General features: G+C 35.9%; 1 protein-coding gene across 8 annotated transcripts in view; it reads left to right on the top strand.

The window, feature by feature from the left end:
• TMEM65 (transmembrane protein 65) overlaps positions 1 to 16231 on the top strand; it is a 45989-nt gene that overhangs the window by 13514 nt on the left and 16244 nt on the right. For 4 of the 8 annotated variants that reach the window (XM_044928803.2, XM_044928805.2, XM_044928806.2 and 1 more), the window contains exons 2-3: positions 2014 to 2094; positions 15428 to 15523. The exons of 1 other annotated variant lie outside the window; for it this stretch is intronic. In XM_044928803.2, coding sequence (XP_044784738.2) covers positions 2014 to 2094; positions 15428 to 15523 — 177 coding nt within the window. The remainder of the gene's footprint in view (positions 1 to 2013; positions 2095 to 15427; positions 15524 to 16231) is intronic. 3 more of the 8 variants (XM_025265470.3, XR_003103690.3, XM_044928804.2) reach the window with 2 other exon arrangements.

The following is a 16231-nucleotide window of genomic DNA, read 5'->3' as shown; positions in this document are numbered from 1 at the left end:
CTTTCACTTTTCACTTTCATGCATTGGAGAAGGAAATGGCAACCCACTCCAGTGTTCTTGCCTGGAGAATCCCAGGGACGGGGGAGCCTGGTGGGCTGCCGTCTATGGGGTTGCACAGAGTTGGACACGACTGAAGTGACTTAGCATAGCATAGCATTGTTAGTTATTCATGAAGAAAGAGACAAAACCAAATTGAAGTACTGCTACAACATAAATAGTCTATAATCCTCACCAGAGCCTTGAGTGAGGCAAAGTTCTTCAGCTGAGGCAGTCCCCTCACAAGACTGTCACTGAGGAGTATCTCTTGGAAAGACTTCAGGCATCTAGGGATTGACTGCATCACAGTACCCACTACAGCTGGCTTATATTTCCTACAAACAAGAACATTGTCCTATATAAGCCACAATATAACATGGATAGATTCCTTCCCTCTTATACTCTGATGTCATTCCAGTTTTTACCAGTTGCCCCATTGATATTCCCATACATCAGAAAGATCCAGTCCAGAACCATGCATTGCACTTAGATTTCCCTTTATTTGAAACAGTTTCTCAGTCTTTCCCTTGGCTTTGATTACGTTGATACTTTTGAGGATTATAGTCTAGTTATGTTGTAGCAGTACTTCAATTTGGTTTGGTCTCTTTCCTCATGAATACCTTCCAGTGAAGCATCTTAGGCAAGAATATCACAGAAGTAATTTTATGTTCTTTTTTCCATCCTGTCAGTTGCTCATGATTTTTATTTATTCCTGATGATATTAACCACTTCTTGGTTAACCATGTCTTTTGAACACTGGACTAAGTAGTATCAGTCTGATTTATCCACTGTAGAGTTTCTATTTCCCTTTTGTGATTAGTATTTTGTGGGGAGGTACTTTGAGTCTATGAAATACCCCATTCCTCATCAACTATTTAAGTTATGAATTCATATCAATATATGTTCATAAATTCTTATTGTTTAATAGGTTACAGTTCATTACTTTCATTTTTGACCTTCCAACTGTCCCATGCTTCACATTTAAAAAAAAAAAAGATAATCAAAAGAGAATTGACTAAAAAAAGGGTGAAAATGCCACAAAGAAATTAGAAGTGGTAATGCTGATGTGATATTTTAATCAAATGTAAATGAGGTTATAGAAGAAATAGCTGACATTGGGAATATTCATACTGCTGTTGAACTCCTGCCATTTGAGAGACTCCAGATACTTAGCCAGAAGAGCTAAGAGAAGGCAAACTTACTTACATAAATGAGGAAAGTGAGGAGGTTGTGGTGGAAGGATGAAGACTTAGGGAGGAAGTGATTTTGGTAAAATTTTCACATTCAAGGAACTCTCTGAGCTATTTCATAATATTGAAAATATGAAAGGTAAAATGTAAGCAATTCCAGACTTAAAAAGGAATGTGGCAGTTCACCAAGGCATAGGAAAGTTGCTTGTTTCATATTGTAAGTTATACGATGAGAAAGAGTGCTAGCACTATTGAAGCAACTTTTGATAATTTAATTATTTTACAAAGAATAAAGCACTTTTTTATAAGGTCTTTGTTGGTTATTCATTTTATATATAGCAGTGTGTACCTGTCAATTCCAAACCCTAACTATCCCTAGTCACCACCCTTCCTTGCTGGTTCCCGTAAGTTCTTTCTCTAAATCTGTGAGTACGAAGAATAAAACACTGTACTATAATTCTTAGTGTGTCTAATATTTTCAGTTACAAATATTTTAGTCAATAGTTTTACTGTTTAAAAACTTTCTCTTTATATTTATAACTACTAGTAAGAGAATTTTTTAATGTTTTGAAAAGAAACTTAAAAATCACAGAACAATGGTGATTTTTCCCATCCGTTACTAAGATTGCTTTCCCACTTACATTGTCATTTTTATGTCCCCACAATATTGTACGAAGTGAGGACTGCCCATATACTAGCATGTTTCACTTCAAAATTTCATGTACATTTAAAGTTTTATACATATTTATGTTATTGCTTGAATACATTGATTTAAAAATATTTTTAGCATGCAGGTATCCCAAACCTGAGATTGCCATTGTGAAGCGAGCAAAGGAGGTATCATCAGCAGAGACCCCTGATAGTTTTGGTACAGTACAGTGTTGCAGTATTGATTGTTTGTCAGATGTTTATTGCAAGTGGAAGAGCATCTGTTGGACAGGACTTCTTGCTTGTTTGAAATAGAATGCTTTGATTATAGTGATAGTCTTTTTTTGTTTGTTTACATAAGTGTTTCAGTGTTCCATTGTCTTTGGAACATCTATTTTTATTATCTAACCCTAGACCTGTGGACATAATTGACTAATAATTGCATGTTTAATTGACTGAAAGATTGCATTTATGATCTTAACAAAAGACAGAATCACTAATATTTAAATAACATATTTTAAATGTTGTTGAAATAACCACAGCAAAGTGAGACATCAGAAGCAACAAAGATTATGAATTTCTTTAGGATGAATGAGTAAGACAGAGGGACCACACACAGAGAAACCTTCAGAATATTCTAAAAGAAACTATGTTTCAGTAACTGAACTTCAGTAAAATATATTTTAAGAGTATATTCTTGAATAGTTTGAAAGTGTTATGTATGTTCACTGTAAGGCCATTCATGAACTTTTTTATAGATTAAATCTCCATACAGTTTGATATCTGACTTACATTGTATGCTGTGGTGGTGGTGGAGGAGGAGGAGGAGGAATTGTGTTGAGTGTATGTGTGCGTGGGATGGAGGGAGAAATAAAAATAAATATCTCTGTCCATATTTTATTTTTTGATTACTATTTACTATAGATAAATTGCCTCAGAAGTATAACACAATGTATGGAAAGGAATAAGAACTGTTTTACACACCAATTGAAAGTTTGTAAGAAAAAGTTTCTTAGACTGTATATATAGTGTCAAGAGCAAAAGATAAACTGAAAGATCCTGATTTCTCAATGGGGAGGCATGTAGTGTGTATGTACAAGCATGCACACTTGTGTATATTTTAACGTATCAGTGCAGTGCAAAAATCCTCCAATTTGCTCTACTTTGCCAGTTCTAATGTTATTTTAAAATTAAAAATTTTATCTCAATGTGTATTGAGAAATTAAACATTTAATGTAAATGTCTTTTGGAGAAGAAACTTCAATTTTGGATTATTCTGAAGGTTGTTTTTAAATAACCCTCATTTTTAAGACAATGTAGGGAAAAGGAATGATACTTATTCTATGCTGCTGCTGCTGCTGCTAAGTTGCTTCAGTCATGTCCGACTCTGTGCAACCCCATGGACTGCAGCCTACCAGGCTCCTCATCCATTGGATTTTCCAGGCAAGAGTACTGGAGTGGGGTGCCATCGCCTTCTCCGATTTATTCTATAGATAATGGCAAATGATATCACTAGGAGGAAACATGCTGCTGAACAATAACTAATAGGCTTTAACCTGTCAGTGATTACCTTTTGAGACTCAGTCTTTAATTATGTCCCTACTCACCGTAGTGTGCTTCTTCATAAATGTTTATGTGGTACACCTCTATTTTTTTAATCCTACTAGTTATACAATAAGGAAGCAATATAGAGTCAGAATATTAGAGCTAGAAGGGATGCAGAGACCTAAAATCTTCATTTTATGTAACATGAAACAGAGATATAGAGGGTTTAGTGTTTATGATGTAGTCAAGGTTTGGTGACTGGTTTTATATGTATATATGTGTATATCAGAGCAGGGATTAGTGTCAAGGCCTTTGAGTTTATTATTATTATTGATTTGTTTATTTGGCTGCACTGGGACTTACTTGCTTTGTGCAGGCTCTTAGTTGTAGTTTGTGGGATCTTAGCTACCCGATCAGGGATTGAACCTGGGTCCCCCGAATTGGGAGCATGGAGTTCCAACCACTGAACCCCCAGGGATGTCCTGGCCTTTGGGTTTTTAGTTCAGTGCTCTTTTCATGGTAATAAATTACTTTAGGGTTAGCAGGGGAGATTAGTGCTAGATTAGAGGGTATCCGATTTTGATGTTCTTGCAGGAGAAGATGCATGCACATCCTTCTACTTCGCCATCTTGACTTCTGTGCTATGGCATGGCATCTAGTCACATCACATCATGGCAAGTAGAAGGGAAAAAAATGAGCACAGTGGCAGATTTTATTTTCTTGGGTTCCAGAATCACTGCAGACTGTGACTGCAGCCACAAAGTTAAATGATGCTTGCTCCTTGGAAGAAAGGCTATGACAAACCTAGACAGTGTTTTAAAAAGCAGACATCACTTTGCCAACAAAAGGTCCATATAGCCAAAGCTGTGATTTTTCCAGTAGTCATGTACAGATGTGAGAGTTGGACCATAAACGGGGCTGAGTGCTGAAGAATTGATGCTTTTGAACTGTGGTCCTAGAAAAGACTCTTGAGAGTCCCTTGGACAGCAAGGACATCAAACCAGTCAATCCTAAAGGAGATCAACCCTGAATATACATTGGCAAAACTGATGCTGAAGCTCCAGTACTTTGAACACCTGTTGCAAAGAGCCGACTCATTGTAAAAGACCCTGATGCTGGGAAAGATTGAGGCAGGAACAGAAGGGGGCCACAGAATGAGATGGTTGAATGGCATCACCAACTCAATGGACATGTGTATGAGCAAACTCCAGGAGATAGTGAATGACAGGGAAGCCTGGCGTGCTGCAGACCATGGGATCACAAAGAGTCAGACACAACTAACTGAACAACAGCAGCAACATGGAGTATCCAGTTCTGAAACCAGCAGAAACCATGTAATTTTCCCACTCAGAAAATGTTTTATTTGGTAACTATAATAGATGAGTTGATTTCTTCCCCTCTCAACTTTGATGGATATTTTTAATGATTTATATGAAAAAGAATGATTTCTTAGAAGAGAAAAGAAGCAATTGGAAAAGGTATTAGTATTTTAGATAATTGCGGTTTTACTTCAGTTTCGAATATTAATGCCTGACCAATGTTTTGACAGTTTTATATATTCATTGTACAATGAATATATATATATACACACACACACACACACATACATACATACATATATAATGCTGTGTTTTCCTATTAAGAATTTACTCACTGAAGAGAAGAAAAGAGGAAGAGAATCTGGGTTCTAGACACAGTTGTGTGTCCTTGAGTAAGCACTTATTAATAATGTCTCTGGACCTAAGTGGCTAAATCTTCAAAATGGAGAAATAAGTCAGTACACTACTATGTGGGCATAGTACGCATACGGGCTGGATAATTCTTCATTAGGAATGACTTTCTTGCATGTAGGATGTGTAGAATCCCTAATACCAGTAGCATTTCTCAGTCATTGGTGGTGGTTTAGTCGCTAACTTATGTCCAACTCTTTGTGACCCAATGGACGTTAACCCACAAAGCTACTCTGTCCATGGGAGTTCTCAAGCAAGATTACTGGAGTGGGCTGCCTTTTCCTCTCTAGGGGATCTTCCCGACTCAGGGATCAAACCTGTGTCTCCTGCATTGCAGGCAGATTCTTTACCATCTGACCCATCCTCTCAGTCATTATCATATCCAAAAGCAACCCCGCATTTCCCAGCATCTTCTAAGTGAGGCACCATATTAACCACTGGCAGACTGTTTCTAAGGATCCTTTCAGCTCTAACATTCTGCGAAACAATTCTTATTTCGGGAATGATTAAAAGGGGAAAAACGTAATACACTGACTGAAAAACTCTTCTCCCTCCTAATATTAAGCAGTTTTATTTTTTAAATGAATGTTTTCTAGTAATTTATGTCACCATATCCACACACATGTCAACCACTTATGATGTTCCAAGATGATTTTTTTTAATTCACTTTAAGCTTTCCATCTATAATATAATGTACCCATGTTATATATACTTGGTTATATAATTTTAAAATTTAGAGTTGTGTAGTACTATCTCTATACCTAAAACATAAAAGTAAGATCTGCTTTTTTAAAAAACTTGTACTGTTAGTTTACTATCTTAGCCTTTTTTAAAAAGGAAAATCATTATATATAGGAATTGTTTTCTTTGTCTGTTTTCCTTTGGCATGAAAGAAGAAAAGGAATATAGTGTCTGAGTTAAGCAGTGTATATAATTGTTCTAAATACACAACTTAGACATGTAAAAGCAACCACAGAGCAATAGTATGTTTGATTATCCTAAAAAAAAACAACGCCCCATGAAATGACAGATACAAGAGACATAAAGTACTGTACATCTAGTATTTACTGTTTTTTAGATTTATTTTTATTTATTTGGCTGTGCCAGGTCTTAGTTGCAGTGGGCGGGGTCTAGTTCCCTGCAGGGAGTGAACCCTGGTCCCCTGCCTTGGGAGCAAGGAGTCTTAGCCATTGGACCACCAGAGAAGTCCCAGTATTTACTATTTCTGGCATGCTGCGATTCATGGGGTTGCAAAGAGTTGGACACGACTGAGCGACTGAACTGAACTGAACTGAAGCCAACATTAATGAAGTTAACAAAGGTGATGATCAGTTAGGCACCATCACCTTCCCGGGGCTTCCCTGGTGGCTCAGAGGGTAAAGAATCTGCCTGCAATGTGGGAGAACTGGGTTCGATCCCTGGATTGGGAAGATCCCTTGGAGGACGGCATGGTGCCCCCACTCCAGTATTCTTGCCTGGAGAATCCCCATGGACAGAGGAGCCTGGTGGGCTACAGTCCATGGGGTCGAAAAGAGTCAGACAGGACTGAATAAGCATGCACGTATCACCTTCCTCGTCATTAGTACTGGCCAACTCCTGTCATCTGTCGTACCACTGGACTGCCTCAGACCAGGAATTTGTTAGTCTCCCTTAAGTAAACTGCACTGAAGCCCCAGGTTACATGCTGTGTGCCCCTGAAGTTTAGTGAGTGACAATATTACATGATCTAAGTAAACATTTCTTTGCATGTTGCAGTAAACTTTTAAATGCTAAATAACAAAATCACACTGAAATACTTTTTTTTGGTCTTAGCTAAGGAATGTGTTTAAAAAACTAAACATCGTTTTATAATTAATAGCCATTATTTTAAAAGACAAGACCTGTTAATTGAAATTTACAAAAGTAAAAAGTTAAGTTTTTTTTAGTTTCTAAAGTGTTTCAATGTTCAGTTCAGAATGTCAGGTTTTGTAAGTATATTGCTCAACCATATTAATTAATTTATTTAAAAAAATATTGTGTTGTAGCTTTATAAACCCTTTTGGATGCATGTTTGATTTTTTGGCACCTGGTATGATTTGCTTTGCTTAAATTATTTTGAACAGCATGATTTGGATTTTAAGTTTGTCTTCTTTAATGAATTATAAATTTATTGTAAATTTAACCTTACCTGTTGGAACTTTTGGTTCTGTTAAAAGTCTAAGCAGTTTATGTTTATATGTACATCTGTTCTTTTTCAGATTCTTTTCCCTCCTAGATTATTACAAAATATTGAGTTTTAATTAAATAATGTAATATGTCACACTGTAGTCAAGGGGTGTAGTTTTGTTTTCTAGTGAAAGTGAAAGTCGCTTGGTCATATCTGATTCTTTGTTACCCCATGGACTGTAGCCTGCCAGGTCCTCTGTCCCTGGAATTCTCCAGACCATAATACTGCAGTGGGTAGCCTTTCCCTTCTCCAGGGGATCTTCCCAACCCAGGGATCAAACCCAGGTCTCCTGCATTGCAGGCAGATTCTTTCCCATCTGAGCCATCAGGGAAGCCCACCACTTTGTAAACACATTGTTTTATAGTGGAGACTAAAGAAACTATACTTATAAGTGTTCCACTTACTTTCTTCTACCAAAGTATTTTGATTTTCAGTTTAATATATATTTCTTACTAGAATGACTTACAATCCTAAAAGATATTATAGAATCGTTTGTTGATATTGGACTGAAGCTTTTTAAAACTTATTTTTATGGGAAAATACAATTAAGGAAGACCTGGACACAGCATGACTTAGTGACTGATCAACAACAACATAATCAGGAGGGCTATGCAGGTTAATTAAATTTCATAATAAACTCCTTGAACCTGTCCTATTTATTCGTTGTATTGGAATCTTTTGTCAGTTAAAGTAACTTGGCAATTGACTGGGGCTTGAAAATTTCTTTCAAGGATTTTGTTTTAATGACATTTTACCTACGTTCTGAGAGTGTAAGAATATTTTTAGTAAAAGTGTAACATTAAAAAAATTAAAATGTAGCAAGATGGGAGTAATTTGGCCTACTTTTTCTGAGAGAAATTTTGTAAAATTTTAAAAATCCTTAAATTTATGCCTTTTTTGGACTCAGTAATGCCACTTAAGAATAATCTACATTAAAGAACTTTCAAGGAAACATAAGAAGATTTAGGTACAGGTTTATGTAAGTGTTATTTTTAAAGCAAAAAATAAGGAAGAATAAATATCTAGTTAAGGGGATTAAACTATTGTGTATCATATAATGAAATAAAATACTATCAATGCAATTAATGCCTTAAGGAGTTAAAAGGGGAAGTGTTCACCTTATAATGCTTTGTGAAAATGACAGAATACAATTTTATGTGCACTTCTGTATAGAAAAAGGGCTTCCCATGTGGCACTACTGGTGAAGAACATGCCTGCCAATGCAGGAGATGTAAGAGACCATGGGTTTGATACCTAATCGGGAAGATCCTCTGGTGGAGGAAATGGCAACCCATTCCAGTATTCTTGCCTGGAGAATTCTGTGTACAGAGGAGCCTGGTGGGCTACAGTTCATAGGGTCACAAAGAGTCGAACATGACTGAGTGACTAATACACATACAATTATGAATAAAGAATGGCTACTTAATGAAGAAATACAGTGGAGAGACCCATGCCACTCCATTGTCCAGCAACCATGTCCCAGCAACTCCATTCACCCAGATCTAGAGTTTCCTTCTTGTGTGGCCTTCAGTGAGGCTCCTTTCAAAAATTTTCTCTCTTTTTAAAAAAATCTCTACAATTGTTCCTCATCTGTTTTTGTTACCTTGCTCTGTTCTCATTTCTTCCTTTGTCTTTCTCTTTCTAATCTGATTCCCCCCCCCACTTCCTTTTAAGTGAATATAGTATGAAGTAATTATTTATACTTATATAGCAAAATATAAAAAGCTGCTGGATTAAATACATTTTTAATCTTGAGATAGGAGAAAAAACCCTTAATTTATGTTTCCTTCTGACTGTCTTTTGACTTTTAAATGGCAGTGACCCTCAGTTTTATATTTCCTAAATAGATAATAGTTGACCATTAAATGATGATTCTGATATACTATAATATTCCAATTCATCAAGGAAATACTTCTTTAAAAAATTCAGTATTACTTAGATAGTAACAGTATTTTGTAAGCTACAACAGGTCTTTGCTTGCCTTTTTTAATTAGAAGACTAACTGGAATTCCTCATTTTTTGTACCTTCTAAAACATCAGAATTTCATTTCGTAAAAGTGAAATTGCATGTTTTAAATTGTTTTCTCTATTCTTCCTGGGTTACTGAAGCAAAACAAAATGTTGAAAGTGTTGAAATTTTTTATATTTAAACATGCAAAGTGTTATAGTTTTTAGGATTTATAATTAATATCTAGGGAGCTTTTAATTAAGAAAAGATTTGTTTATACATTAAAATACTTGAATATATTTATGTTCTCAAGGATAAATTAGAAGGAGAGAAAGTCCTACTTAAAATAATTTTCATTTGGTTTGATGCAGTATAAATTAGCAATTTGTAAGAACTATCATGTCTTATTTGCTTTCCCGCTAGTAAAGACTTAAATGTGAAATCAAAATGAAAAAAAATTTATGTGTAAATATTATCTCATAGACACATACAAATAATTGTCCTAACCTATATATTTCTTTGTGTGTGTGTGTGTGTGTGTCTTGTTTGGATTTTCATTATTAGTAGATCAATTCAGTCATTTTTAGCTAAAGTTTATTTGCCTTTCTGCCTGTGTACATAAGACTTTTAAGAACAAATTTCAAAAGTGCCTAACTTCTTTTACTCCTGTTCGTTAATTTTAATTAAGCTTTTTATTTTGACATAATTGCAGATGCACATGCAATTGCAAGAAATAATACAGACTACCCACTTTCCCCAAAGGTGACATCTTGTAAAAACTATCATACGGTGTCACATGCAAGATATTGACATTGACAGAGTCAACATACAGAAGAGTTACAACTCCACAGGGATCCCTCTTGTTACTTTTTTTTTCTTTTTTAAATTAATTTATTTTAATTGGAGGCTAATTACTTTACAATATTTTAGTGGTTTTTGCCATACATTGACATGAATCAGCCATGGGTGTACATGTGTCCTCCATCCTGAACCCCACTCCCACCTCCCTCCCCATCCCATCCCTCAGGGTCATCCCAGTTTACTGGCCCTGAGCACCCTGTCTCATGCATCGAACCTGGACTGGCGATCTATTTCACATATGATAATATACATGTTTCAATGCTATTCTCTCAAATCATCCTACCCTTGCCTTCTCCCACAGAGTCCGAAAGTCTGTTCTTTACATCTGTGTCTCTTTTGCTGTCTCGCATATAGGGTCATCGTTACCATCCTTCTGAATTCCATATATACGCGTTAATATGCTAACCTATATATTTCTAAACGTGAAACCCTATTAAGTGCAGCTTCTTCAAACAATGAAAAATATCTGAGAAAAAGAAAAAAATAAGGAAATCTGGATGTTAGTTATTTTTGCCAGTATTGTAAATAAACACACTTTGGAAAAGTAGATTCCATTCCGTTATCATCCCGTTAAGTTATTTTTCCACTAAGTTATCATTCTGTTAAGAATTTTTCTGTCTATGTTCATGAAGGATATTGGTCTGTAGCTTTCTCTTTTTTTGGTAATTTTTTGGTTTGATTTTATTTTTAGTACTCTTCTGACCTTATAAAATGAGTTGGGAACTATTTCTTCATTTTTTATTTTTCTGAAGGAACTTGTAAATTTGTCTAGGGTTGGCATTTGCTTTTCTTTAAGTGTTTAATAAAACTCATTAGTGAAACCATCTGGGTCTGGAGGGTTTTTTATTTTTTAGTGTGAACGTTATGGAAAGGTGCTTGTTAACAAATTTGATTTTGCTACTAGATAGACCTATTCAGATTTTTTGTTTCAGCTTATATCTTTTGGTAAGTTGTATTTTTCAAGGAATTTGTTCATTTCATCTAAGTTGACTAGGTTGACATAAAGTTATATGTAATAGTCTCATTTTAATATCTGTAGGATCTGTAGTGATGTCCCCTGTTTTATTCTTGATATTAGTAATTTGTGTTCTCTTTCTAGGTTGGTGTACCTAAGGATTTTTTCATTTTGTTAATCTTTTCAAAGAATCAGCTTTTGGTTTTGTCTATTTCCGTATTGTTTGCTTTTTATTTCATTGATTTCAGCTGTTTTTGTTGTTATAGCCTTCTTTCTACTACTTACTTTTCATTACCTTGCTCTCTTTTTTTCGTAGCTTTTTCAGATAGAACCATAGATTATTTATTTTAGGCCTTTCTTCTTAATATTAGTTAAAACTTACTTAATATTAAATATTAAAACTACTTAATATTACTTAAAACTCCTTTAAGCTTTCATTGAGCTGTCCTGACAAATTTCAGTATACTGTATTTTCATTGTGATTCATTTGAAAAGTATTTTCTAATTTCCTCTTTGATTTCTTCTTTGGTCCATGTATTTAGAAGATGTTACTTAATTTCCACTTTCTTCCCTAGATTTCTTATTACTATGAGTTGTATTTTGGTCAGAGAACATATTTTTTACAATTGTAATCATTAACTTATTAACACTTGTTTTTTGGATCAGCATGGATCAGCATATGGTCTATTTTGATAAATGTACCATCTGCACTTGAAAAGAATATGCATTCTGTAGTTGTTGAGTATGGATGTTTAAATATTAGTTGAATGGAGATGATTGGTAGTGTTGTTCAGATAATCTATTTCTTAGTGCTAATTTCCAGTAGTGTTCTATCAGTTGCTGAGAGAGAAGCTTTTGTTTCTTCAAGTATGATTGTAGAAATGTTTCTTTTCCCTTTAATTCTGTCAGATTGTGCATCATGCATTTTGAAGCTCTGTTACTAGGAATAAACAAATTGTTATGCCTTTTGATGAGTTGACTCTTAGCATTTTGAAATGTCCCTGGTTCTGGTAATACTCTTTGTCTTTAAGTCCACTTTATCTGCTTTTAACATTGCCTTTCCAGCTTTTGCCAACAAAGGTCCATATAGGCAAAGCTGTGGTTTTTCCAGTAGTCATGTGCTGATGTGAGAGTTGGACCATAAAGGAGGCTGAGCACCAAAGAATTGATGCTTTAGAAAAGTGGTGCTGGAGAAGACTCTTGAGAGTCCCTTGGACTGCAAGGAAAGCAAACCAGTCAATGCTAAAGGAAATTAATCCTGAATATTCATTTGAAGGACTGATGCTGAAGTTCCAGTACTTTGGCCACCTGAGAAGAGCTGAGTCACTGGAAAAGACCCTGATGCTGGGAAAGATAGAAGGCAGGAGGAGAGGGGGTGACAGAGGATGAGATGGTTGGAAGGCATCAGTGACTCGATTGACATGAGTTTGAGGAAACTCCGGGAGATAGTAAAGGACAGGGAAACCTGGTGTGCTGCAGTCCATGGGGTGCAAAGAGTTGGACACGACTTAGCAACTGAACAACAACTCCAGCCTTAGGGGCTTCCCAGGTGGTAAAGAATCCACCTGCTAGTGCAGGAGACACAAGAGATGCAGGTTTGATCCCTGGGTCAGGAAGATCCCCTGAAGGAGGATATGGGAACCACTCCAGTATTCTCGCCTGGGAAATCCCATAGACAGAGGAGCCTGGCGAGCCACAGTCCATGGGGTCACAAAGAGTCAGACGTGACTGAGCGACTAAGCACAGCACTGCAGCAGCTCCAGTCTTAGAAGCTTATTGTTTGTATAATATGTCTTATGCCATTTATTTACTTTTAATCTATTAAAGTGTAATTCTTGCAGATATCATATAGTTGGGTCTTGCCTTTTTATCCGTTTTAACAACCTCTGCCTTTTAATTGGAGAAGGCAGTGGCAACCCACTCCAGTGTTCTTGCCTGGAGAATCCCAGGGATGGGGTAGCCTGGTGGGCTGCCGTCTCTGGGGTCGCACAGAGTCAGACACGACTGAAGCGACTTAGCAGCAGCAGCAGCCTTTTAATTGGATTGTTTAGTCCTTTAACATCGAAAGTAGTTATTGATATAGTTGTAAGTAGGTTTACTATTTTACTGTTTGGTTTCTGCTTGTGCCTCTTCTTTTCTTCTGTTCTCATTTCCTGTGTTCTTTTGACTTAATATTTTTTGCAGTCCCCTTCACATTATTTATTTAGCTTTTTAACTGTATCCTTAATGCATCTTGTCTGTATGTATGATTGCTCTGCTAAGTCACTTCAGTCGTGTCTGACTCTGTGCGACCCCATAGACGGCAGCCCACTAGGCTCCTCCGTCCCTGGGATTCTCCAGGCAAGAACACTGGAGTGGGTTGCCATTTCCTTCTCCAATGCATGAAAGTGAAAAGTGAAAGTGAAGTCGCTCAGTCCTGCCCGACTCTTAGTGACCCCATGGACTGGAGCCCACCAGGCTCCTCTGTCTATGGGATTTTCCAGGCAAGAGTACTGGAGTGGGGTGCCATTGCCTTCTCTAGGAATTACAAATAGGCATCCTTGAACTCTACAGACGGCTTAGAGCTAATTCTACTTAGAACCTTGTACCACATCACATACATTGTGGAAACATTGCAACCACATTTCCAAATTGGTCCATTTGTGACCTCCTTCATCCTTTATGCTTTGATGTCAAATGTATTATATCTATATACATTATAAACTCCACATGGCAGTGTTGCAACTTTTGGACAATCAGGTTTATTTAATTTACTAGGGAGAAAGAAGTCTTTGGTATTTACTCAGCATTTACCATTCCTGATGCTCTTCATTCTTTTTATTTTCTTTCTATTTTACCTTAAGCTGGGATTTTTGTGGTTTTCCCTGCACAGGCGTGTTTCACACAGAAGCCATATGTTTGAACTGAATGTATATCAGAATATAAGGCCCCTCCTTTCTGACTCTGCTCTTTTCTCTCACTTTGCAGTGGCTTTGGTTACCTTGCACCTTGCCCACTGCTTCTTTAGGCCAGAAAGACTGCAGGTTTGTTTTTTTTTTAAAGAGCTGGATTAGGCCAAAAGCTTCATAAAGTGGGTAACTCACTTAGTTCCATTCTTCCTTGTAATTGTTGATTCCTTTCCACAATCAACCTGCTTTTTGGTCATTTTCCAGGGCTCTCAAATGTTTATTTATAGTTATAGTTGTTCTGTATAGAATTGGTCTGATAGAAGATAATTCAGCCTATACTGGAAGTAGAACCAGGACTTTTTAAGCTAAAAATGGTTGGAAAATATTGTGTGGTAATGTACAATCTTTGGAGAAGGAAGTGGCAACCCACTCCAGTGTTCTTGCCTGGAGAATCCCAGGGATGGAGGAGCCTGGCAGGCTCATGGGGTCACAAGAGTTGGATACGACTTTGTGACTAGATCAATGTACAATCTTAATAGTCTTCTTATTTTAAAATATTTAGAAAAAGAGAGAAATTATGATGCATGTAATGCACACGCACACTGAAACAGAAAGAACTAGTTTTTCTAACTCCAGTCCGCTTAATACAACATTAGATTGGAGTACATTTCCATGTAAATGTACATAGTTTACCATGTATCAGAAGAAAAAATTTAAGGTTAAGATATGTATGTAGGGATATAAAGCTTTGGGATTTATTATGATTATTTCCAAGGGGATTATATTAGCTCCCCTTACATTTTAAAATTGGTACAGACTGCTGAAACCTTGGGCTTATTTCAAAGATGGAGTTTTATTGTGTGTTATACACCTAATGTTTTTTCACTTCTGATATATATTTGTCTTCTTTCCGTTAATGTAGTAAAGAAGATATAGTGTCAGTTTATGAGTCACAATTTTTGATGGATACTTTCCAATAAAATTTCCACTTTCTAGGAAATGTTCCTTTCCTGTTTCCTCTTATTACTCCTTGGGTTCTTTATATTGCAGGAGGCAAAACTCTATGCTTTGATTTTGCTTTAACCTCTGTGCCAGTGGTTTTCCTCCCTGCTGTGTCTCCTTTACTTTGTGTTATTTTCTTTTTCTCTCTCTTTTAAAAAGAGTTATTTTTCATTACCTTCAATTTTTTAATCCTTGTAAGTACTTAGAAAGACAGATTAAAAATATTGCTTACATTATTTGATTCCCCCCCCCATTACTTTTACACATTATACATTTGCCTAGCTCTTATCCTTTCATCCTAGGAGTTGTAAAATATTTTAAAATACTTTGCTCAGTATGTAGAGAATTTGAAGAAGTAAAAGCAAGGACTGTATATATTCTCATTACATTGGGAAGGTCCTGCTTGTTGAATTTTTAGGTATTTCAAGATGTTCCAGTCAACTGACAAGGACTTCTCCTCACAGTGTCAGAACTGTAGTGATGATGAGAGTAATGCAACTAGGAAATAGTTCTGGTATGTAACCACTTTTGCATGTTTACTTCACCAGAAAACTCTGTGGAGTACAGTGGTATATTATTATATTCCTTGTTAAAAATTTGGAAAACTATTTGCATGCTTTCAAAGTAGATTTTCAGGTAATAGTACTAGTTAAAGAATAGAGATTATATTCTAAGCAGGTATAAAATACTGCAAAGTTTTAGGATATCTTCATTTCTTTACTGTCCTAGAAAAGGAAAAACAAAACGTAAAATTGCATTCTTAGAACTTTCTTAATAATCCAATAATTGCCTAAACCCTAGGTTTTAGCACATTTCTTATTATAAAGTCATTATGATACTATATGCTTTTTTAGTAAAATAACATTTACAAATATGCCATACTCCTTTTTATGTAGCTTATTGATGGAGATTCATTGGCTTTTCACTTTTTAAAAACTAAACTCTTCAGTTCTTATGTTGTCATAGATCATAAATAAATACTTTAGAAAATATATATCCAGTTTATAATGTATTTCTTTGGACACTTTTGTTATACTAGATCTTTATTGCAGAGCAACCTATGGTTTGGGTTCTTTTGTATAGTATAACAGTTAATTCTGTTGGATTGAATGAGGATAAAGAAGGTGGAATTCTCTGCCATTTTACTGTAATTTACTCTTATACAAATGATGAGTTGGTTATTGTTATGAGATAGATAGCATTTTTGTAATTGTTAATTTTT

Source organism: Bubalus bubalis, chromosome 15 (assembly GCF_019923935.1).
Source record: "Bubalus bubalis isolate 160015118507 breed Murrah chromosome 15, NDDB_SH_1, whole genome shotgun sequence".
NCBI lineage: Eukaryota > Metazoa > Chordata > Mammalia > Artiodactyla > Bovidae > Bubalus > Bubalus bubalis.
Note: the sequence above shows the minus strand (reverse complement) of the source record. Positions and strands in the feature narration are given on the sequence as shown.